Source organism: Pleurodeles waltl, chromosome 7 (assembly GCF_031143425.1).
Source record: "Pleurodeles waltl isolate 20211129_DDA chromosome 7, aPleWal1.hap1.20221129, whole genome shotgun sequence".
Classification (NCBI taxonomy): Eukaryota; Metazoa; Chordata; class Amphibia; order Caudata; family Salamandridae; genus Pleurodeles; species Pleurodeles waltl.
In genome coordinates this window covers 1,134,666,961-1,134,681,996 of record NC_090446.1, presented here as the reverse complement: position 1 = coordinate 1,134,681,996, position 15,036 = coordinate 1,134,666,961, and the positions used below count along the sequence as shown (strand labels likewise).

The following is a 15,036-nucleotide window of genomic DNA, read 5'->3' as shown; positions in this document are numbered from 1 at the left end:
CCTGTACTTTTGTTTCCACAATTGGCACACCCTGGCATCCAGGTAAGTCCCTTGTAACTGGTACCCCTGGTACCAAGGGCCCTGATGTCAGGGAAAGTTTCTAAGGGCTGCAGCATGTCTTACGCCACCCTGGAGACCCCTCACTCAGCACAGACACACTGCTTGCCAGCTTGTGTGTGCTGATGGGGAGAAAACGAGTAAGTCGACATGGCACTCCCCTCAGGGTGCCATGCCAACCTCATACTGCCTATGGCATAGAGAAGTCACCCCTCTAGCAGGCCTTACAGCCCTAAGGCAGGGTGCACTATACCATAGGTGAGGGCCTAAGTGCATGAGCACTATGCCCCTACAGTGTCTAAGCAAAACCTTAGACATTGTAAGTGCAGAGTAGCCATAAGAGTATATGGTCTGGGAGTCTGTCAAACACGAACTCCACAGCACCATAATGGCTACACTGAAAACTGGGAAGTTTGGTATCAAACTTCTCAGCACAATAAATGCACACTGATGCCAGGGTACAATTTATTGTGAAATACACCCCAGAGGGCATCTTAGAGATGCCCCCTGAAACCATACCGACTACCAGTGTGGGCTGACTAGTTTTAGTAGCCTGCCACACACCAGACATGTTGCTGGCCACATAGGGAGAGTGCCTTTGTCACTCTGTGGCTCGTAACAAAGCCTGTATTGGGTGGAGGTGTTTCTCACCTTCCCCTGCAGGAAATGTGACACCTGGCGGTGAGCCTCAAAGGCTCACCCCCTTTGTTACAGCACCCCAGGGCACTCCAGCTAGTGGAGTTGCCCGCCCCCTCCGGCCACGTCCCCACTTTTGGCGGCAAGGCCAGAGGAGATAATGAGAAAAACAAGGAGTCACTGGCCAGTCAGGACAGCCCCTAAGGTGTCCTGAGCTGAGGTGACTCTGACTTTTAGAAATCCTCCATCTTGCAGATGGAGGATTCTCCCAATAGGATTAGGGATGTGCCCCCCTCCCCTCAGGGAGGAGGCACAAAGAGGGTGTAGCCACCCTCAGGCCTAGTAGCCATTGGCTACTAACCCCCCAGACCTAAACACACCCCGAAATAGAGTATTTAGGGGCTCCCAGAACCTAGGTAACTAGATTCCTGCAACCGAAGACGGAGAAGGACTGCTGAGCTGAAAAACCTGCAGAGAAGACGGAGACACCAACTGCTTTGGCCCCAGCTCTACCGGCCAGTCTCCCCACTTCAAAAGAACTGCTCCAGCAACGCACTCCACAAGGTCCAGCGACCTCTGAAGCCTCAGAGGACTACCCTGCATCTAAAAGGAACAAGAACTCCTGAGGACAGCGGCTCTGCTCCAAGAAAGAAGCATCTTTGCAACAAAGAAGCAACTTTGAAACAACACACGTTTCACGCCGGAAGCGTGAGACTTTGCACTCTGCACCCGGCGCCCCCGGCTCAACTTTTGGAGAACCAACACTACTGGAAGGACTCCCGGGCGACTGCGAGCCCGTGAGTAGCCAGAGTTGACCCCCCTGAGCCCTCACAGCGACGCCAGCAGAGGGAATCCAGAGGCTCCCCCTGACCGAGACCGCCTGCTTCTAAGAACCTGATGCCTGGTAAGGACACTGCACCCGCAGCCCCAGGACCTGAAGGATCCGACCTCCAGTGCAGGAGCGACCCCCAGGTGGCCCTTTCCCAGGTGGTGGCTACCCCGAGGAGCCCCTCCCCTTGCCTGCATCGCTGAAGAGACCCCTAGGTCTCCCATTGAATCCTATTGCAAACCCGACGCCTGTTTGCACTCTGCACCCGGCCGCCCCCGTGCCGCTGAGGGTGTACCTTTTGTGCTGACTTGTGTCCCCCCCGGTGCCCTACAAAACCCCCATGGTCTGCCCTCCGAAGATGCGGGTACTTACCTGCTGGCAGACTGGAACCGGGGCACCCCCTTCTACATTGAAGCCTATGCGTTTTGGGCACCACTTTGACCTCTGCACCTGACCGGCCCTGAGCTGCTGGTGTGGTAACTTTGGGGTTGCCCTGAACCCCCAACGGTGGGCTACCTTGGACCCAACTTTGAACCCTGTAGGTGGTTTACTTACCTGCAAAACTAACAAACACTTAACTCCCCCAGGAACTGTTGAAAATTGCAGTGTCCAGTTTTAAAATAGCTTATTGCCATTTGTGTGAAAACTGTATATGATATTTTGCTAATTCAAAGTTCCTAAAGTTCCTAAGTGAAATACCTTTCATTTAAAGTATTGTTTGTAAATCTTGAACCTGTGGTTCTTAAAATAAACTAAGAAAATATATTTTTCTATATAAAAACCTATTGGCCTGGAATTGTCTTTGAGTGTGTGTTCCTCATTTATTGCCTGTGTGTGTACAACAAATGCTTAACACTACCCTCTGATAAGCCTACTGCTCGACCACACTATCACAAAATAGAGCATTAGAATTATCTCTTTTTGCCACTATCTTACCTCTAAGGGGAACCTTTGGACTCTGTGCATGCTATTTCTTACTTTGAAATAGTAAATACAGAGCCAACTTCCTACATTGGTGGATCAGCGGTGGGGTACAAGACTTTGCATTTGCAGGACTACTCAGCCAATACCTGATCACACGACAAATTCCAAAAAATTTCATTAGAAACTGATTTTTGAAATTTGAGCTATTTTTCTACATTTTTAAAAGTCCTGCTAGGGCCTTGTGTTAGTCCCTGTTAGCATTTCTCTTAGAGTTTAAAAGTTTTGTAAATGTTTGAATTAAGTTCTAGAGATAGTTTCAGATTCTTAAAAAGTATTCCAACTTTTAGAAACATAATGTCTAATGCAGAAGAGATAGTGATGGAACTCAACTTCACCCCTTACATGCATCGTAGGATGTCAGAGCTAAGGTCTCTCTGCAAAATCAAAAAGATTAAAACTGGTTCAAACCCTACCAAAGTACAGCTCCAGGAGCTTTTGGCAGAGTTTGCTAAAAACAACCCCTCTGATGATGGTCTCACAGAGGGGGACCCTAGTGACCTGGAGGATTTCCCACCTCCAGTCCTAGATAGGGAGCCCAGGGTCTCTCAAACCCTGACTCCAAATGTGATAGTCAGAGATGCTGCTTCTCTCACAGGAGAGTCCAGCAACTCTGGAAGCATTGAGGGCAGCCTCAATGAAGAAGACCTCCTGCTAGCCAGGATGGCCAAAAGACTGACTTTAGAGAGACAGCTCCTAGCCATAGAAAGGGAAAGACAAGAGATGGGTTTTGGTCCCATCAATGGTGGCAGCAACATAAATAGGGTCAGAGATTCTCCTGACATGTTGAAAATCCCTAAAGGGATTGTAACTAAATAGGAAGATGGCGATGACATCACCAAATGGTTCACAGCTTTTGAGAGGACTTGTGCAACCAGAAAAGTAAACAGATCTCACTGGGGTGCTCTCCTTTGGGAAATGTTCACTGGAAAGTGTAGGGATAGACTCCTCACACTCTCTGGAAAAGATGCAGAATCCTATGACCTCATGAAGGCTACCCTGATTGAGGGCTTTGGATTCTCCACTGAGGAGTATAGAATTAGGTTCAGGGGGGCTCACAAATCCTCGAGCCAGACCTGGGTTGATTTTGTTGACTACTCAGTGAAAACACTGGATGGTTGGATTCATGGCAGTGGTGTAAATGATAATGATGGGCTGTACAATTTATTTGTGAAAGAACACCTGTTAAGTAATTGTTTCAATGATAAACTGCTTCAGCATCTGGTAGACCTAGGACCAATTTCTCCCCAAGTATTGGGAAAGAAGGCGGACCATTGGGTCAAGACTAGGGTGACCAAGACTTCCACAGGGGGTGGCCAAAAGAAAGGGGTCACAAAGACTCCCCAGGGGAAGAGTGTTGAGACATCCAAAGGAAAAAGTAAAGAGTCTTCTATAGGGCCCCAAAAACCTGCTCAGGAGGGAGGGTCCAGAGCCTCTTCACAATCCAATTTTGGGTACAAGGGTAAACACTTTGATCCCAAAAAGGCCTGGTGTCGTAGCTGTAATCAGCAAGGACACCAAACTGGAGACAAGGCCTGTCCCAAGAAAGGTTCCACTTCTAACTCTACTCCAGCTAACACTGGAATGGCCAGTCTCCAACTGGGATCAACAGTGTGCCCAGAGCAAATCAGGGTTCACACTGAAGCTACATTAGTCTCGGAGGGTGGGGTGGATTTAGCCACACTGGCTGCCTGGCCCCCTAATATGCAAAAATACAGGCAGCAACTCTTAATTAATGGGACAAGTGTAGAAGGCCTGAGGGATACAGGTGCCAGTGTCACCATGGTGACAGAGAAACTGATTTCCCCTGGTCAATACCTGACTGGACTAACTTATCCAGTCACCAACGCTGACAATCAGACTAAAATACATCCCATGGCTATGGTAACTTTAGAGTGGGGAGGGGTCAATGGCCTGAAACAGGTGGTGGTCTCCTCAAATATCCCTGTAGACTGTTTGCTTGGAAATGACCTGGAGTCCTCAGCATGGGCTGAGGTAGAACTCAAAACCCATGCAGCCATGCTGGGTATCCCTGAACTGGTGTGTGTCAAGACAAGGGCACAGTGCAAGGCTCAGGGTGAAAAAGTGGTGTTGGAGCCTGGAAAAAGGGCCCAACCCTCCAAGAGAAAAGGAAAGAAGACTGGGGAACCAGCTTCCACACAACAAGAAAAAGAGAACCTCTCTTCTCAGGAAGAAGTTCTGCCCTCTGAGGGAACTGAGCCCATGGAGTTAGAACCTTATCAGGTTGAGCTCCTAGGCCCAGGGGGACCCTCAAGGGAACAGTTGTGTAAGGGGCAAGAAACCTGTCCCTCTCTTGAAGGCCTTAGGCAGCAAGCTGCTGAAGAGTCCAAAGGAAGAATAACAGGAACACATAGAGTCTATTGGGAAGATGGACTCCTTTACACTGAGGCAAGAGATCCCAAACCTGGTGCCACTAGGAGAGTGGTAGTGCCTCAGGAGTTTGGGAGTTCATTCTGACCTTAGCTCATGATATTCCTCTTGCTGGGCATTTGGGACAGACCAAGACGCCCCACCAAGACCAAGACGGGAGAGATTAGTCAACCACTTCTATTGGCCCAACATGTCCCAGAAGGTCAAGGAGTTTTGTGTCTCCTGTGCCACCTGTCAAGCCAGTGGTAAGACAGGTGGACACCCAAAGGCCCCCCTCATTCCACTTCCAGTGGTGGGGGTCCCCTTTGAAAGAGTGGGTGTGGACATAGTGGGTCCACTTGAACCTCCCACAGCCTCAGGGAACCAATACATACTAGTAGTAGTGGATCATGCTACTAGATACACAGAAGCAATTCCCCTTAGGTCGACTACTGCCCCTGCAGTAGCCAAAGCACTCATTGGTATTTTTACCAGAGTGGGATTTCCTAAGGAGGTGGTGTCTGACAGAGGTACCAACTTCATGTCAGCATACCTGAAGCATATGTGGAATGAGTGTGGGGTGACTTACAAATTCACCATACCACCCACAAACCAATGGTCTTGTAGAAAGATTTAACAAGACATTGAAAGGCATGATCATGGGGCTCCCTGAAAACCTCAAAAGGAGATGGGATGTCCTCTTGCCATGTCTGCTTTTCGCCTACAGAGAGGTGCCTCAGAAGGGAGTAGGGTTTTCCCCCTTTGAACTTCTGTTTGGCCATCCTGTAAGGGGACAACTAGCTCTTGTAAAGGAAGGCTGGGAGAGACCTCTCCATGAGCCCAAGCAAGATATAGTGGACTATGTACTAGGCCTACGTTCAAAGATGGCCGAGTATATGGAAAAGGCAAGTAAAAACCTTGAGGCCAGCCAACAACTCCAGAAGATGTGGTATGACCAAAAGGCTGCTATGGTTGAGTTTCAGCCAGGGCAGAAAGTCTGGGTTCTGGAGCATGTGGCTCCCAGGGCACTTCAGGACAGATGGAGTGGCCCTTTTCCAGTGCTAGAGAGGAAGAGTCAGGTCACCTACCTGGTAGACCTAGGCACTAGCAGGACCCCCAAAAGGGTGATCCATGTGAACCGCCTCAAACTCTTCCATGACAGGGCAGATGTGAATCTGTTGATGGTAACAGATGAGGACCAGGAAGCTGAGAGTGAACCTCTCCCTGATCTCCTCTCCACAGACCCTAAAGATGGTTCAGTAGATGGAGTGATGTATTCAGACACTCTCTCTGGCCAACAGCAATCTGACTGTAGGAAGGTCCTGCAACAGTTTGCTGAGCTCTTTTCCCTAACCCCTGGTCAGACACACCTGTGTACCCATGATGTGGACACAGGAGACAGCATGCCTGTCAAAAACAAAATTTTCAGTCAGTCTGACCAAGTTAAGGAAAGCATCAAGGTGGAAGTCCACAAGATGCTGAAATTGGGAGTCAATGAGCACTCTTGACAGCCCCTGGGCTAGCCCAGTGGTCTTAGTCCCCAAAACCTCACACCAAAGATGGAAAGAGAGAGATGAGGTTTTGTGTGGACTACAGAGGACTTAATTCTGTCACCAAGACAGATGCCCATCCCATTCCAAGGGCAGATGAATTAATTGATAAATTAGGTGCTGCCAAATACTTAAGTACCTTTGACTTGACAGCAGGGTACTGGCAAATCAAAATGGCACCAGGAGCAAAAGAAAAGACAGCATTCTCCACACCTGATGGGCACTATCAGTTCACTGTGATGCCCTTTGGTTTAAAGAATGCCCCTGCCACCTTCCAAAGGTTGGTGAATCAAGTCCTTGCTGGCTTGGAGTCCTTTAGTGCAGCTTATCTTGACGATATTGCTGTCTTTAGCTCCAGCTGGCAGGATCACCTGGTCCACCTGAAGAAGGTTTTGAAGGCCCTGCAAGCAGCAGGCCTCTCTATCAAGGCATCCAAATGCCAGATAGGGCAGGGAACTGTGGTTTACTTGGGACACCTTGTAGGTGGAGGCCAAGTTCAGCCACTCTAGCCCAAGATCCAGACTATTCTGGACTGGGCAGCTCCAAAAACCCAGACTCAAGTCAGGGCATTCCTTGGCTTGACTGGGTACTACAGGAGGTTTGTGAAGGGATATGGATCAATAGTGACACCCCTCACAGAACTTACCTCCAAGAAAATGCCTAAGAAGGTAAACTGGACTGTAGGATGCCAACAGGCCTTTGACACCCTGAAACAAGCAATGTGCACAGCACCAGTTCTCAAAGCTCCAGATTACTCCAAGCAGTTCATTGTGCAGACTGATGCCTCTGAACATGGGATAGGGGCAGTTTTGTCCCAAACAAATGATGATGGCCTTGACCAGCCTGTTGCTTTCATTAGCAGGAGGTTAATCCCCAGGGAGCAGCGTTGGAGTGCCATTGAGAGGGAGGCCTTTGCTGTGGTTTGGTCCCTGAAGAAGCTGAGACCATACCTCTTTGGTACTCACTTTGTAGTTCAGACTGACCACAGACCTCTCAGATGGCTAATGCAAATGAAAGGTGAAAACCCAAAACTGTTGAGGTGGTCCATCTCCCTACAGGGAATGGACTTTATAGTGGAACACAGACCTGGGACTGCCCATGCCAATTTAGATGGCCTTTCCAGGTTCTTCCACTTAGAAAATGAAGACTCTCTTGGGAAAGGTTAGTCTCATCCTCTTTCGTTTGGGGGGGGGATGGGGGGGGGGGGACGGGGGTTGTGTAAGGAAATGCCTCCTTGGCATGGTTACCCTCTGACGTTTTGCCTTTGCTGATGCCAAGTTATGATTTGAAAGTGTGCTGAGGCCTGCTAACCAGGCCCCAGCACCAGTGTTCTTTCCCTAACCTGTACTTTTGTTTCCACAATTGGCACACCCTGGCATCCAGCTAAGTCCTTTGTAACTGGTACCCCTGGTACCAAGGGCCCCGATGCCAGGGAAGGTTTTTAAGGGCTGCAGCATGTCTTATGCCACCCTGGAGACCCCTCACTCAGCACAGACACACTGCTTGCCAGCTTGTGTGTGCTGATGGGGAGAAAACAAGTAAGTCGACATGGCACTCCCCTCAGGGTGCCATGCCAACCTCACACTGCCTATGGCATAGATAAGTCACCCCTCTAGCAGGCCTTACAGCCCTAAGGCAGGGTGCACTATACCATAAGTGAGGGCCTAAGTGCATGAGCACTATGCCCCTACAATGTCTAAGCAAAACCTTAGACATTGTAAGTGCAGGGTAGCCATAAGACTATATGGTCTGGGAGTCTGTCAAACACGAACTCCACAGCACCATAATGGCTACACTGAAAACTGGGAAGTTTGGTATCAAACTTCTCAGCACAATAAATACACACTGATGCCAGTGTACATTTTATTGTGAAATACACCCCAGAGGGCATCTTAGAGATGCCCCCTGAAACCATACCGACTACCAGTGTAGGCTGACTAGTTTTAGTAGCCTGCCACACACCAGACATGTTGCTGGCCACATGGGGAGAGTGCCTTTGTCACTCTGTGGCTAGTAACAAAGCCTGTACTGGGTGGAGGTGCTTCTCACCTCCCCCTGCAGGAACTGTAACACCTGGCGGTGAGCCTCAAAGGCTCACCCCCTTTGTTACAGCACCCCAGGGCACTCCAGCTAGTGGAGTTGCCCGCCCCCTCCGGCCACGGCCCCACTTTTGGCGGCAAGGCCGGAGGAGATAATGAGAAAAACAAGGAGGAGTCACTGGCCAGTCAGGACAGCCCCTAAGGTGTCCTGAGCTGAGGTGACTGACTTTTAGAAATCCTCCATCTTGCAGATGGAGGATTCCCCCAATAGGATTATGGATGTGCCCCCCTCCCCTCAGGGAGGAGGCACAAAGAGGGTGTAGCCACCCTCAGGGCTAGTAGCCATTGGCTACTAACCCCCAGACCTAAACACACCCCTAAATCGAGTATTTAGGGGCTCCTAGAACCTAGGTAACTAGATTCCTGCAACCTAAGACGAAGAAGGACTGCTGAGCTGAAAAACCTGCAGAGAAGACGGAGACACCAACTGCTTTGGCCCCAGCTCTACCGGCCTGTCTTCCCACTTCAAAAGAACTGCTCCAGCGACACGCTCCACAGGGTCCAGCGACCTCTGAAGCCTCAGAGGACTACCCTGCATCTAAAAGGACCAAGAACTCCCGAGGACACCGGCTCTGCTCCAAGAAAGAAGCATCTTTGCAACAAAGAAGCAACTTTGAAACAACACACGTTTCCCGCCGGAAGCGCGAGACTTTGCACTCTGCACCCGACGCCCCCGGCTCAACTTGTGGAGAACCAACACTTCAGGGAGGACTCCCTGGTGACTGCGAGCCCGTGAGTAGCCAGAGTTGACCCCCCTGAGCCCCCACAGCGACGCCTGCAGAGGGAATCCAGAGGCTCCCCCTGACCGCGACTGCCTGCTTCTAAGAAACCGACGCATGGTAAGGACACTGCACCCGCAGCCCCCAGGACCTGAAGGATCCGACCTCCAGTGCAGGAGCAACCCCCAGGTGGCCCTTTCCCTTGCCCAGGTGGTGGCTACCCCGAGGAGCCCCCCCATTGCATGCCTGCATCGCTGAAGAGACCCCTAGGTCTCCGATTGAATCCTATTGCAAACCTGACGCCTGTTTGCACTCTGCACCCGGCCGCCCCCGTGCCGCTGAGGGTGTACTTTTTGTGCTGACTTGTGTCCCCCCCCCGGTGCCCTACAAAACCCCCATGGTCTGCCCTCCGAAGACGCGGGTACTTACCTGCTGGCAGACTGGAACCGGGGCACCCCCTTCTACATTGAAGCCTATGCGTTTTGGGCACCACTTTGACCTCTGCACCTGACCGGCCCTGAGCTGCTGGTGTGGTAACTTTGGGGTTGCCCTGAACCCCCAACGGTGGGCTACCTTGGACCCAACTTTGAACCCTGTAGGTGGTTTACTTACCTGCAAAAATAACAAACACTTACCTCCCCCAGGAACTGTTGAAAATTGCACTGTGTCCAGTTTTAAAATAGCTTATTGCCATTTGTGTGAAAACTGTATATGATATTTTGCTAATTCAAAGTTCCTAAAGTTCCTAAGTGAAATACCTTTCATTTAAAGTATTGTTTGTAAATCTTGAACCTGTGGTTCTTAAAATAAACTAAGAAAATATATTTTTCTATATAAAAACCTATTGGCCTGGAATTGTCTTTGAGTGTGTGTTCCTCATTTATTGCCTGTGTGTGTACAACAAATGCTTAACACTACCCTCTGATAAGCCTACTGCTCGACCACACTACCACAAAATAGAGCATTAGAATTATCTCTTTTTGCCACTATGTTACCTCTAAGGGGAACCCTTGGACTCTGTGCATGCTATTTCTTACTTTGAAATAGTACATACAGAGCCAACTTCCTACAGCTTTAAAATAGAAATAACGAATGGCTTCTCCAATGCTTGTTCATCATGGCATCAATGCAGTGTTCCTGCATAAGGACAATCTGCCATTTCCTGAAGGTGCAGGGGCTCCGTTATGAGAGCTGGTCACTGACTTTCACGACTCAGCATAAATACATCAGCACTTATCTTCCTGATAGTGACCCTACTAAAGGTTCTTGGAGTATACACTTATTATTGGTTTTGTGACCCTTTGATTTTCACGTGCATTGACAGTGATACACATGTTTACATTTGTTTAGTTTCTTGTCTATGGGCATCATGTCACCACTAAAATACACTACATATTTATTGCCTTTAGTTTGAATATGTTGCTTTAAGTGTAGCTCCTGAGGCCAAAAACCTTTTGGCACAAGGCACTAGAGTGTATGTGTGAGCCAGACGCTGTGAGGTTTTTGCAAACTTTACTGTTAGCTACTGCAGTGGCATTCTGTTTGCTTGCCATTTAGTGAAGTGTTGTTCCTCCTCCTTCCTTCCTGTCCAATCCCAGCAAGCCAGGCACTGACTGCAAACAATGGAAGGAAGCATTTGAATCATACTTGGATAGTCTTTGCTATAAAAAAAAGTATGCATTTGCATTATTGAAGCAATTTCTAAGACCAGAAGATAGAATAGTACTCAAGCATTTATCTGAAACTTTTTTGGGTCAAGGAGGTATGGTCTGTGAATATGATTTTGCTATAAAAATGCAGAAGTTACATTTTATACCCTGTAAGAAAAAGGAATTCACTTCCAGGGAAATGTTTTGTGGGAACACAGAGTCTCAGCTGCTCGTACAAATACCAGACATTTGTGAAGCAGATGAACAGAGATCAAGTCATAAAAATAACTAACAGTGTACAATATGCAGTAGGTTTTGTTAACCACACTAAACTGGATTTGTATAAAGCCTCTGAAATTGCCTCAGGTTTCAAAAGTAAGGCATCTTGTTTGGCAAAATGTTGCTGTTGCAACAGGTTCCAGTTGTGCATAGTGTGAATTCTGCTGGTAAATCCAGGAAAAAGAAGAAGTGCAAAAGCTGAGGGATTACCTATAGAAGAGTGCTACTAATGTACCAGCACAAATGATTTGAGCAAAGCCCAATATTGCCATGCTATAGATCAGATTTGCAATAAGTGTAAAAGAAAAGGCAATTTTGCTAAAACACGCAAAGCTGCACGAAGATTTCACAACAAGGAGGTTGATGCTTTGGGTGACGTTGATAAGGATTATGATTCAAGTGAGAAAAATATTGCATTAGGTGTACATTTGCCACCCACGGGAGAAGAGATAACTGACCAAGTCTTTCATGTTGGTTCAACTGCCAAGAACCCTTTTTGGCAGGTCAAAGTAGGTGGTTGGAATGTTGGCACATCTGGCAACTCCATTTACATTATTTGGTTGGATAAGTGGGACAAGTTCCAAGACAAAACCTTGAGGGAGACTAAAGTGAAGCCTGTGGCATACTGGGGTAAACCAGTAGAGGTGTTATCTTTGAAAGGCAACACCACACCGGGAATGGTGTATGTGCCTAAAAATGAATCACTTCTTTACTCATTTCATAAGGAATTTCTATACTTAAACAAATACCCCTCAGACAGCCTTCACATTCTTTCAGTGCTTAAGGGAGATCTTGTTCAAAAGGTGCATATGGATCACCTATTTCCAGGATGATCTTGTGGTTTACGCAGAGCACTAGGTGGCTCATATTAGGAAGTTGGCTCATGTACTGATCATTTTGAAAAACAGGGGTTTAACTTTGAGGGAAGAAAAATTTACCCAACAAACCTTTGTGTGGGAGAAGGCAGGAACATCATATTTGGCATCTGAGAAATTGTAATACAAAACTCTCTTTAATGGTAAAGAAGGATATTAAGTCACAATTCTGAAAATGCCACTTTTAGAAAGTTGGCATTTTCTTGTCCTAAGTATTTGGTGCCTGCAGTCTGTTCCTGAGTACCAAGACTAGGTGTCGCTGGCAATTGGCTTTTGGTTATTCCTCCCAGGCACCATCACAATAGAGGGTCTCAGTGTTAGCAGGATGGGGGTGGTGTCACCTACCACACTTGCACTTCAAAGACACAGGCCCAGTTCACACAAAGGAATTCACAATAACCTACTATGCTCCCAGAGAGACTGGACCCAGGAAGGCAGTAAGGTCCAAACACTTCAGTAGGGGATAACACTAGAAGTTTCTCCCACTTCTAAAGTGGGCACCAGGTATAAAAAGGGAACCCTCAGACCCACGCTTCAGAACACTCCTGGACCTGAAGATACTACAGGAGAAGTACTGCTCTTCTGCCAGAGGACTACCCTCCTGCTTCAAGCCTGCTCTGCAGTCTGAGAAGGAAGATTGGCCCTGCAGTGTTCACCTCAGGCTGAAGTGACTCCAAAGGTCAGCTGACTGGCCTGCCGTTCTGAGCTACGGGGCCATAACAAGCTCTAGCTGACGTGCTGCACTGGACCTGCAAGGGGTTGTTTTTTATGAATGGCAGCAAAGTATCACTTTAAGTTTCAAAATAAAAAATAAAAAATAATAGAATTTCACTGAGAAAAACAAAGGTTAAAGTAATCATATTGAAGAGAAAAAATGTGCATGACAGAAATATGTTGAAAACCCTACTTTGTCACCTAAACTCTCACCTAACTATAGGCAGGCAGAGACACACAGACACACACACGTAGCACTTCTCTCCAAATTGTATTTTTTGCTAAGTGGTTGGGGGTCTCTATAGCAGTTGAACCTTGAGAGGGTTAAACACGATATTTGATTTTGTTGGAGAAACAACTTGTGGAATGTGGTTCTGCCATAACTGCTAAAATATTTTATTGTGTTTTTTGTCAGAGTTAAGGTGTGAATGTGTTATGTAATGGTGTGGTTAAGTGCTGATCTAGCTGTGTTTTCGGAAGATGTGTGAGGTCTTTTAATTTAAGTGTTCTTCTCCTGTACTCAACAGTTGACACAGACGGGGAAATGTATCATAGAGTGTTGTTTGGATTACGATGGGACAGCTGATTGTGTAGCCTTATCTCTTCCAGTGTTATCAAGCTTGTAAATAAATTGTAACAACTTTATTCAACTAAAAGCGTCTTCTTTACAGTTAGCTAGCTCATTTCGCTACACATCCAAATTTACGTTTTACCCAAGCACCAACGTGGCTGCTTTCATTATCATCACTGGTCAACTACGGAAAGTTTAACTGCTTGGTTAGTGTTGACGTGTTTCAAAAAATACCTACCTACGTTCGGGAGAAAATATAGTGACCTTTAGCATGACAGATCGAAAATGTCATTGAAATTAGCGGCACGGTGAAAATCGCTTCGCGACAGGAGAGTCCGCACGCTGCAGCAAAGGAGCCTTGTTCATGCGATTTGTAGTTACTGACAACAGGATTAGCTCCCGCAAACCTATATGTAGGACCTTCAGGTATTTACTGAAGGTATATCAAACGACTCATAATTTGACAGTTAATGGCTCTACCTCAAATCCACCAAACCCATACACAATTCCTCAATAGTGATCACGACAGAAAGTCTTGGACTCTCCGACAGTCTCAGGACGAGAACACTACCCCCCTTCTCACCTTTCAAGGTGCTCACCAGCGGCTCCTTCCCCGACATGGTACCACACGTGCAGCTACTGTTACGGGACAGCGAAGAAACTCAGAACACCAACTGTCCCACAGAACGTCCCTTCTCTGCCACGCCCCCAGCACAACAACAACACCTCCACCTTCAGTCTCCGCCCACCGCACCTCCAGCGGCCCCACCCTCTAATGACTGTACCTCCGAATGCTCGGCTCACGTGCCGTCACGCCCCTCCCTCGCAGGTACGTCCCTTTTTAGATTTAATACGTGCAATAAAAATAGAAAAGGGACATATTTTACGGTTTCCATCTTTCTCCTACTCCATCGGCGGTGACAGTCTTATCCTTCCTCTCTTTCCATGTACATCAATATCGACCACGCCTCCTTAAACGCCCATTCAACAAATCCTTCTATCGCGTTCGGAGCACCTTTAGTCGAATATATAACTAGCTTACTGACTCCATAAGTCACAGAGCCCCAGAGCATCTATCCAGGTCGCAAATTGGCACGAGTGGTAGGTGCGTCACTATGTGGAGGGCCTAGTCGTATGTACCTCTGGGTAAACACAGCATTGAAATCACTCTCCTCCCCTACGATTGCTATGCCCATTGGTAGTGTAGAAAGCAGGTTGGTCAGTGAGGTCAGTATGGCGACGGGTGCAGGATTGGGTATGTATATCGAGATATAATTATATTGTCTGCCTTTGAGTAGGCCATCTAGTCCAATGTACGTACCTGCCAGTAGGGTCTGTGTAGGCATTGCTGCCATTAGGGGGAAAAACTCTATGCAGTAGAATGGCCACACCTCGGGATCCCCTAGCAAACCCTGAGATATTACCGAAGGAAGGGACATTGGGTACTCAACAGGTGGGTCTTTTGAATTGATAACGCTTCACTCTGGGACTCATTTTAGGCCAATGAATCTTTTGACCCTGACTGAAGACACCTTAGGACGAGATAACTGATCAACATGTCAATCGATATGTCAATCATCAATTAGACTCAACCACCATGACCTTGCAGTCATGAATAACCACACCAGTTTAGTACGATTATAAGAAGTTTATTCCCTATTGATTACAATTCTACTAGCAAGTTTATTAATCTCAAAACCAAGAAAC

General features: G+C 47.6%; 1 protein-coding gene across 1 annotated transcript in view; it reads right to left on the bottom strand.

The window, feature by feature from the left end:
- LOC138246022 (uncharacterized) overlaps positions 1-14,126 on the bottom strand; it is a 672,335-nt gene extending 658,209 nt beyond the window's left edge. The window contains exon 1 of the mRNA XM_069200173.1: positions 13,913-14,126. Coding sequence (XP_069056274.1) covers positions 13,913-13,949 — 37 coding nt within the window. The 5' untranslated portion in view covers positions 13,950-14,126. The remainder of the gene's footprint in view (positions 1-13,912) is intronic.
- Positions 14,127-15,036: the final 910 nt, after the last annotated feature.